Raw genomic sequence first — 10591 nt, 5'->3', positions numbered from 1 at the left:
CCTCAGTTTGTTTCCTGAGATTAAGAGTCTCTTATGCTTTGTCTCCCTCTCTGGTTTCATCTTGTTTCATTTTTTCTTCCCTGCCCCTGTGATCCTCTGCCTTGTTTCTCAAATTCCTCATATCAGTGAGATCATTTGATACTTGTCTTTCTCTGATTGACTTATTTTGCTTAGCATAATACCCTCTAGTTCCATCCACGTTGTTGCAAATGGCAAGATTTAGTTTTTCGTTGTTTTTTTTTTTGATGGCTGCATAATATTCCATTGTATATATATACCACTTCTTCTTTACTCATCTATTGATGGACATCTTGGCTCTTTCCACAGTTTGGCTATTGTGGACATTGCTGCTATAAACATCGGGGTGCACGTACCCCTTTGGATACCTACATTTGTATCTTTGAGGTAAATACCCAGTAGTGCAATTGCTGGGTTGTACGGTAGCTCTATTTTCAACTTTGAGGGACCTCCATACTGAAAAAATGTCTTTTAAATGTGCATAACCGTGTCGCTAAGGTCTGAAAGTCTGTGTCCTCCCAATATTCATATACTGAAATCCTAACTCCCAATGGTAATGGTATTAGTAGGTGGGGCCTTTGGGAGTTGATGAGGTTGTGAGGGGGGAGCACTCATGTGCTATTACATCAGTACTAAGCTTATTTTCTTGATAAATTAAGTGATAAATACATTTGAATGGGAAAAAAAGGATGGGAAGTGATAGTACAAGCCTCATACGGTTGCTAGAAAGATTAAATAAGATATTGCATATAAAACATCTAGCTATACAAAGAGGGTGAAAAGAACATTTGAGATGGAGAACAGCATGTGCTATAGGCCTGAGATCTGAGAAACCTGTCATGTTCTAGGAATTGAGAGGTAACCAGTAGGATCAGAGGAACACAAGCAAGGAAGAAAGGGAATGAGACAAGATTGGTGAGACAAGCAGCATCTCATTGGCCATGATAAGCTTTTGTTTTGTTGAAGCATAAAGGGAATCCATTGAAAAATTTTACGCAGAAGAGTGGGGTGATTGTGTTTGCATTTTAAGATCATCACTTTTGCTGCTTTGAGAAGGGTAGCATGGAGGAGAGCAAGGGTGGAAGCAAGTAAATGAGTTTGGAAACTGTTACAGTAGATCATGGTGGCCTGGACCAGAGTATTAACAATAAAAATGGAGAGGAGTGGATAAACTATGCAGGGAGAATGGATGGGTTGATGGAATTGATGGCATCAAGAATGACTCCCGGGTTTGACTTGAGCAGCTAGGGAGATGGTGGGTCAGTTACTGCAGGGGGAAGATGAAACCAGAGGAAGGAAGTTTCAGGGGGTAAATCAAGAGTTTTGTTCTGGATAAATCCAGTCTCAGATGTACATGATTATGTAAGGGGACATGTTAGTCCAGCATTTGGATATCCTAGTCTGGAACTTGGGAGAGGTTCGGCTAGAGAGTTGAGGGGCTGGATAGAAAGAAGCCTGATGGTAGTTATGTTAAAGAGTGAATGCGAGTTGAGGATGAACCAGCATAGATAAACTGAAAGTTTTGGCTAAGGAGAGCCTATGAATGGGGCAGTAGCTGGAGGGATATGTGGTTAATGGAGGGTTTGGACCTTGTTAAAGATGAGACATAGCAGATCATATCTGCCTACTGAATCTGTGTTGTGAGAAGTAGTGATAGGAGATGGAGTTAAGATTTTGAGATGTAGAAGATGGAGAGCAGCTGAGGACAGCTTGGCCTTTGAAGAAGAAGGTCACTTGATTGCGGTAGGCAAGGAAGTGATAGTAAGAATAGAGTTCTGTGGTTTTTATGGCAATGGGAATAGTATTTATGGAATGGGAAGGAGTGCAAAGGGCGAGGAAGCATGCAACAGTGCGCACTAGTCCGGAAACTGCAGTGCTTCCTGCGTCTGCAATCCGGGGTTGGGAGGTGGGTGGTGCTAGTGATGGTAAGGTGAGACCAGAGAAGCAGACAGGAATCAGCTCATGGCAAGTTTTCTTTGAAATTGTTTCTCTTTCCAATGGAGAGCAAAGAGAGGTTTTTTAAACCTAGAAATAATTTGACTTTATATGATTTCAGAAGATTAGAATAGATCTTACTGTGGAATGGATTGGTGGGAAAAGCCAGTTAGGAAGCCATTGCAGTGATCTAGGAAGATGACAAGGACCTGAATGAGGGTGGCAGAGGGTGGAGATGGAGGGAGAGGATTGGATTCGGGGGCTCTGTGTGAATTAGAACCAGCATGCCTTAGTGGTAGTTCAGTTGTAACTACTGGTCTACCAGTTGATTTTATGGAATACTAGTTGTTGAGGATAGCTCTTGGGGCTCTAGTTCTAACGACTGGTAATGTTAGTGGTGTGAGTTCATTAAAATAAGAGGATCAGGTCTATGGAGGAACAAGGAAGCTCGGTTCAGGAGGTATTGAGGTTGAGGTACCAGTGGGCTGTCGCAGTGAGGACATCTGGTGAGCCTCCAGCAGGAAACTGGTTCCTCCAGGGATGCCCAGATGTGTCTGTTACTGTTTGATTCTGAGCTTTATGAAGATTTGCTTGTTTGGGTTCAGACTACTATTAATCTGGAGTTGTACTGAATAAACAATATGAAGCAAAGAAAATATGCCCAACAAGAAGCTTGATAATACATTATCATACTGCTTTATGATCTAATCATCCTGCAATCTACTCTGAAGGAAAAAAATGCAAAGAAAGATTTATGTGCGAAGATGTTTAGAATCAGTTTAGCTGTAATGGTGAAAAATTGAATATAATACATAGAAAATAACCTGGAAGGTATACATCAGTGTTAACTGTGGTAATTCTAGGTGATGGTTTTATTGATGACTTTTCGTTCTGTGAGTCTGTGATGTGTAGATTTTCTAAAATGAGCATGCATTCCTTTCCGATGAGGAAAAATGTATAGAAGTGGTGTATAAAAATGGAAATGTCCAACAATAGGTAAATAGTAAATTCTGGTACATCTGTAGGATAAGTGGTTATGGGGCATTTAAAATTATTTTGTTTATGAAAAGTTTTTGAGGTAGGTAAATGCTTATAAAACATTAATGATCTGTTCTCAGTGGACTACGATTACAAGAGCATATCTCTCTGAAGAAAGGCTGGCATAAACCTCGAAGATACTCCTACATTTATTTAACATATATTTATTGAGCCCCTATATTGTGTGTCAGGTGCTGGGGTACAGCAGTGAACCAGACCAGCTCCTTCCCTACTCCCAGGGAGCATGCACACTTGTGGGCGGAAAGGAAATAGCATTTGTACAAGTTGTGTGAAGGTAAAGCTTTCATTTCTCTAGGGTGAAAAACTAGGAGTGGAATCATTGGGTCACATGGGAAGTGTGTGTTTAACTTTATAAGAAACTGCCAGAAGTTTTCCAGAATGGTTGTACCATTTTATATGCTTGCCAGTAATGTGTGAGAATTAATTCCTCTTCAAGGTTTCTGTATATTTTTGTGTCATACCTGGGTGAAATATTGCCTAGTTCATTAGTTTTCTTTTCTATTGACTTTATCCGGTCTAGATTTATCTAATCCATTAAGCTGGCTTTCTTACACATACATAGATTTTTTTTTTTCTATTTCCAGATATCCTAATTAGTTGGTCATAGTTTTTTGTTTCTACTCGTTTTCTTATAATTTTTTGTTGATTTTCTAGAAGCTCATTCTCCCTTTTATCTCTTTGAAGACCCTAAATATAATTTATATTAAAGTCAGTTTTGAATGACTCTTATTTTTATTTTCCCTAAATGGAATTAATCTTCAAAATTTATTGGTTCCTTCTTAGTATTTAATTTCTCATATATTAGAATTTCGGATTACAGACTCTACAAGTTTATCTTTCATTCTGTACTCACCAGCTTCTGGCTAGTAATTTTCTGTTGCTTTCAACTGGGATCCCGTGGCCAGAGCCCAGAATCCCCGATTCTTAAATTGCCACCTTAGGGTCCCTGTCCTGGAATGTTGCAGTGATATTGGAGATATCACAGATCAAGTCATCACATCAGTGGAAGGCTAAAAGGGTCAAACTTTCAGTTACTTCTTATCATTTTCAGAAAAAGAGGTAAAAATATGACTCATAGAGTTATAAAAATGAACACCTAATATTAAAGAATTTATTTTACTCTTATAATGTAAAGAAGCCAGGCAGATGTTATATCCAGCCAAAAGGAGAAATGAAAATTGTACACATTTATATGGAGAAAAGAATTTTAAGGTGAATTTCAATTAGAGATAAAACTGGTTGGGGGTGTGCCTGTGAGTCAGTTGGATCACTACCAGATTGGACAAAATTTACATACCTATCCATTACCTACAGTTTAGATGGTTGCAGAATGGCTCCAAACCAGTGTAAAGAGCTAGAATGTGTTAACTTGAAAAAGTGTGCTATATAGACAATATATATTTTTCTATTGAAAAATTTTTTTCTGCAGGACCCAGAACCTAGCAGACTTTCCACTTGAGCCTTGCTTATGACATTGTGTCTCTCTCTTGCTTTTGGTACAGTGAGATACATATGTTGTTTTTTAATGGAGCAGAGAGGGTCCCTTAAGTGTGAATTTATAACACCATTTTGAATGGAAACTGCATCTTGGGACGCCTGGGTGGCTTAGTCCGTTAAGCGTCTGCCTTCCACGCAGGTCATGGTCTCAGGGTAGTGGGATCGAGCCCCACATCTGGCTCCCTGCTCAACAGGGAGTCTGCTTCTCCCTCTCCCTCTGCCTCTCTCCCTGTCTTGTACACTCTCTCTCTCTCTCTCAAATAAAAATAAAATCTTTAAAAAAAATTAAAAAAAGAAACTGCATCTTGATTTTATTAACAATAAGAAAGATATTTAATCGAAAATATGGCAGAACTTTAGAAGCAGTCTGGTCTTGTTAATTCGCCCCAACACATGCTTGTTACACATCTTCTTTCTCCTAACACCTGCCTCCCTTTTACTTTGAAGCTGAAACAGACCTCTCCTATGATAATGATATTTTCCCTTTTGTCATCTTCTAATATAGCTGTCTCCTCCTTGTTCTCACAACCCCTATCTTCCTGAACAGTCTGCCTGTCAAAGATCAAGCGAGCTGGTATATCTTGAAGCTGGATTCCAACTTGTTCTGCTTGCAAAGCCTGTGTTCTTTCCACTGTGACCATCATGACCTTGCAGGGAGACTTAAAGAAGAAATGGCTTTTGAGCTAGACCTTGAGGGAATGACAGGATTGGTTAGGCAGAAGTAAATAAAGAAGGGGCTTTCATGAGTATCATGCATCAAAATGGTTCTGTGCAGAAATTTAGCATAGTGCCCTGAAGGTCATTGAGGGTCCTCTAGAGCCCAGCTACTCAGAGTATGATCCTCACACCTGTAACTTCGGAAGGCAGCTCTGCTCACCACTATACCACCAACGCCACCTGTAACTTCGGTAATAACCCTGGGGCTTTTTAAAAATGCAGATTCTCACACCCTACCTCAGACCTACTAGATCAAAAATCTCAGCGTGGAGTCCAGGAATCCGTGTTTTTAGCAAGCCCTATCTACGTAACAGTAGATGGTATTGTAGTATTCAGGTGATTCTTAGAGGCATGCGAATGCTTGAGAAAGCTTGGATAGTTTTCTCTGGCTACTCTACCTTTCAGAATTTCCTGGTTGTCAGGTGGTTACCTCTAAAATGAATTCCTCAGTAGTAGACCAGAAATTTCATCAGCACCTTAAATGATAAATACTTCCTGATCGGGAATTACCATTGGCATCTAGGAACCTGACTCATAAGCTGCCTAGCTTTATATAGACTCTGCCATAGAATTTAGCTAGTATGTAAAAGTGGTAATATAGAGAAAAGAGCCTGGAAGGAGACATACCTAACCACTGTAAAAAATGAATCATGGCATTCGTAAAGGTAGACTTTATTCAGGGGAACTATGACAGTGGGGTTTTGCAGTGGGGAGAGAGATAGGGCTCGACTCCAAATACAACAAGGAAAAATGGGGATTTATATCAAAGGGCAGGGTGGGGTGGGGGTGGTGGATGGAAAATTACTAAGAGGGTAGGGTAATTGTTTGCTAAACTGACCTACCAGGATTCTTGCTGAAGGCAGACTAGGATTATCAGGTAATACCTATATATGTGGGGGATTGTGGAGAATGAGGAATTTGATTGGATATCGAGGGTGGAGGATTCTGGCTAAACTGACTGGATTCTTGCTAAAAGGGGCTCTTAGAGGACACACCCAAGGATGGGGCTCAGTCTGGCTTCGAGGAGCCAGAGTAAAGTTTAGTTAAGGAGAGAGTCTTTGTCACCACTAACAGTGATTATCTCTGGGGGAGGTTGTGGGATGGTGCAGAAGTGAAGGGGAGGGCTTTAACTTTTACACCCTACGACTTTTTTACATAGAGAAAGAAAGTCAAATTTACATATTTGACTTTTATACATAGAGAATCGTTTATGTCATTAAATATTTTTAAAGAAGTATTTCGGTAGAGAATTCTGACGTGTTTTCCAGTGGATATGTTTTTCTCAGTTTCTTGTAGTTTAACTAAAAGTGGTAGGAAAAAAAAAAAACAGTATTGTACTGTCCATATCCAAACTTGGAAAACTTCTGCATATCTTTATTCTCTGAGAGCTACATCTATCTTAAGAAATAGTCAGGGTTTTCTTCCTTTTCATCTTAGTAGTGAGTTATTTTTAGAAATAAAACTCAAATGAACAGCCTTAATAAATTAACGTGACATGATAATTTTATTGTAACTAATAGCCCATGTTGTGTGTAATACTAGAAATATGTATCTGAATGTTTTGTTTAACTTATTGATAACATTGTTTTGATTTTGAGCATAATGGAACATCATTTGAGTCATTGTCATTGTTTTCATTTTTCATAGCAGCGAGCACATTTTTAACTTTTTGATCTATTTTAATAGTGCACCCTTGCATAAATGAAAACTTGAAAAATATAATTTAGAAAAGAATTCTTGGGGCGCCTGGCTGGCTCAGTGGAGCATGCAACTCTTATCCTCAGGGTTGTGAGTTCAAGCCCCATGTTGGGTGTGGAGATTACTTAAAAATCTTAAAAATTAGAAAAATAGGGCGCCTGGGTGGCTCAGTTGGTTAAGCGACTGCCTTCGGCTCAGGTCATGATCCTGGAGTCCCTGGATCGAATCCCGCATCGGGCTCCCTGCTCGGCAGGGAGCCTGCTTCTGCCTCTGACCCTCCCCCTCTCATGTGCTCTCTCTCTCTCATTCTCTCTGTCTCAAATAAATAAATAAAAATCTTTAAAAAAAAAATTGAAAAATAATTCCTCATTGCATAATTCTTGGCAAACTTGTTAATGCAAATAACCCTTTGCAAGATGATACATTAAAAAACACTGGATGTTGGGGCACCTGGGTGGCTCAGTCAGCTAAGCATCTCAACTCTTGATCTCAGCTGAGGGCTTGATCTCAGGGTCATGAGTTCAAGCCCCGTGTTCGGCTCTATGCTGGATGTAGAGCCTACTAAAAAAGAAAAAAACCCTGGATATTGTGGCTGTGGTACTTTTTCCTCTGTTACAGGTTCTTTTGAGTACCAAAGACCTATGACCCAGTTTTTCGGGTCTTTCTTTCAGGGACCACAGCGTCTCTGTGCCCTAGTGCGCCATGATGTCATCTGGCCTTCCTTAGCACCAGCACAACTGTCAACCAAACACCAACACAACTCTAAAACATGTCCCATAGTCAAGTAGCCATTTTAGATGTTTTAAGCCCAGCAATGCTCTCTGATGAACTTTCTGTGATGATGGAAATGTTCCCTTTCTGTGCTAACGTGGTAGCCACTAGGCACGCGGAGCTATCAAGCACTTGAAAGGTGGTGAAGGTGACTGAGAAACTGAATTATTAGTGTTAATTTTAATTTTAATAGTCACGTGTGGCTAGTGCCTACCATATGGGACAACAAAGCCGTCAGAAAGGTTTGGTGAGCTTCTCTAAGGGCTTATCTGGGTATGTGTGGGAAGCTGAAGTGTTTATCATGCTTGTCTTGTAAGTTTAAAAAAATCTTCTGGTAAAGACACTTATTTCAACTTTCCCACTTTTTCTAAAAGAAGAAATTTTTCTTACAGGTTTTGTGTGTGAAGCTGTGTGGAAACCTAAAATACTATCCATCACATCTTTATAGTACAGTGGTGCCCCCTGATGGTAAGCTTCCTTATCACTTCTTAGATTCCTATGCTGATGTATTTCCATTCTTCCAAATAAAAGGAGAAGTAGGGGTTTTGAGCAAAATGGACTCTTCTTGTGCCCCTCCATTCTCCCCCCCCCCGCCCCGCCTCCCTCCCCCAGTTCACTTCCTCCCTTTTCTGCGGTCATAATATCTCTGATGTCTTTTGGCAAACTCCCACCCCAGCAACAGATGAGTTATAGATGAATTAGAAGCAGTTTCTGCCTTCCAGAACTTAACTCTTCACCTGGGAAGACTCTAAGCAGATAATATAATAAAGTGTGACACGTGCTTAATGAAATGTTATAGAGTGGTAGAGAATAGGTAACTTGTAGTGTAACGAAGGCACTGTTACAGGAGTTCAGAGGGTCATGAATTCCATATTTCAGCGTTCTTTATGGAATCTTGTATTTTAAAGTTGCCTTTTAAAAACTAAATTTTATCTATTCCTGTATTCCTACTTTTTTTTACCTCGACAGAAATAACAGTTAATTATAGACACGGCCTTCCCTTGATAACACTCACTTTGCCATCCAGAAAAGAGCGCTGTCAATTTGTGGTCAAACCAATGTCATCAACAGTTGGCTCCTTCCTTCAGGACCTGCAGAATGAAGATAAAGGTGTCAAAACTGCAGCCATCTTCACAGCAGGTATATATATATATATATATTTTCCACTTGTCTTTTTTTTTTTTTTTTTAAAGATTCCACCTATTTATTTGACAGAGAGGGACACAGCAAGAGAGGGAACACAAGCAGGGGGAGTGGGAGAGGGAGAAGCAGGCCTCCCGCGGAGCAGGGAGCCCGATGCGGGGCTCGATCCCAGGACCTGGAATCATGACCTGAGCCGAAGGCAGACGCTCAACAACTGAGCCACCCAGGCGCCCCTCCACTTGTCTTTTTTTGAACATTTTTTTGTTTTTATTCTATACAGTTGATTCTTTAATTCATTATATAATAAATGGTTGGCCTTTACTGTGTCCTCCATTTTTGTATATCAGTAATATGAAAAAAATTAACTATTAAATAAAGAATTAGTGGAATAAGTTTAATGTAAATTTCAGTTACTTATTTCATAAACTTAACCCCCAATTTTTTTCTGAGAATATTTTAATGACAGTCATTAGCATGTAATTTTCAGCACAGTTTGAATAATTAGAAAACAAAATGCAGTTTTAATGATTAAAATAGCTAGTGAATAATTACATAAATAGTTCACTAATCTTTATTATAAAGCAATCATGGTCTTGTATGTTTTTTGATGGATTGTTTTCAGGAAGAATATATATATTTTTTAATACCAGTAGAGGTGGTTAATCACTAGACATTTCAAGTTTTGGGATCTAGCTTTTATGTCCTCATGGTCTGAAGTGGTTCTTGGACCTACTGCCCCTACAATAGAATAAAGAATTCTTTAGCCCAACGTAGAGGCTACAAAAAGAGATAAATGACCAAATTTGCAATTTTATTTTATTGTAGTATGACATGCTTAGAATAAACTTATTGAAGCATTAGTGATTACTGTTTCAGTTTTGAAAAGGAAATAAACCTTCTTCTTCCCTGTCCAAGTTCAGAACCAAATAAGGGGTAGATATAGAAGTTGGAAAAATAGAGATTAAGAATTTATTTACTAGAGGGTCTCATGCTGAGCGAAATAAGTCAGAGAAAGATAGTTATCATACGATCTCACTCACATGTGGAATTTAAGAAACAAAACAGAGGATCATAAGGGAAGGGACAGAAAAATAAGACAGAATCAGAGAGGGAGACAAACCATAAAGAGACTCCTAACTCTAGGAAACAAACTGAGGGTTGCTGGAGGGTGGGGGGTTGGGGTAATTGGGTGTTGGACATTGGGGAGGGCATGTGATGTAATGAGCACTGGGTGTTATGTAAGACTGATGAATCACTAAACACTCTCTCTGAAACTAATAATACACTATAAGTTAATTGAATTTAAATTAAAAAAAAAGAATTACTCAACAAATTGAGCATCTAACATATTCCAGGCACTGTTCTAGGTGCCAGAGGCAGAGCAAAGAACAGTAGAGGTAAAAAAAAGTCCTGCTCTTTTTGAGGTTATCTTCTAAAAGAAGAAAAAGGTGAAGAAAATATGTAGTATGTTAGATAATAAATATTACAGAGAAAAAGAGTGGGGGCTGTGGTGCTGGGGAGGTGCCTGCGGAGTGGGTGTTTATGTGGTGTGGGGGGAGATGCTCTGGAGTTGGGGGTGTGTTGTGTGGTGGGAGGTGCTCACAGAGTGGGGAGTGTGGTGTTGGGGAGTGTGGCGGGGGCGGGGAGACGCTCACAGAGTCTGGGAGTGTGCTGTGGGGGACCACGGTGTAGGGAGAGATGCTTGCAGAGTGGGAGTGTGGGTGCTGTGGGAGGAGGTGCTTTCAGAATGGGG

At 39.8% G+C, this 10591-nt stretch overlaps 1 protein-coding gene across 1 annotated transcript in view; it reads left to right on the top strand.

Moving 5' to 3' along the window:
• MCUB (mitochondrial calcium uniporter dominant negative subunit beta) overlaps positions 1-10591 on the top strand; it is a 92340-nt gene that overhangs the window by 63985 nt on the left and 17764 nt on the right. Inside the window, 2 exon segments of the mRNA XM_081812002.1 lie at positions 8088-8163; positions 8665-8835. Coding sequence (XP_081668128.1) covers positions 8088-8163; positions 8665-8835 — 247 coding nt within the window.

Source organism: Leptonychotes weddellii, chromosome 2 (genome assembly GCF_054177405.1).
Source record: "Leptonychotes weddellii isolate Sample4059 chromosome 2, ASM5417740v2, whole genome shotgun sequence".
NCBI lineage: Eukaryota > Metazoa > Chordata > Mammalia > Carnivora > Phocidae > Leptonychotes > Leptonychotes weddellii.
Note: the sequence above shows the minus strand (reverse complement) of the source record. Positions and strands in the feature narration are given on the sequence as shown.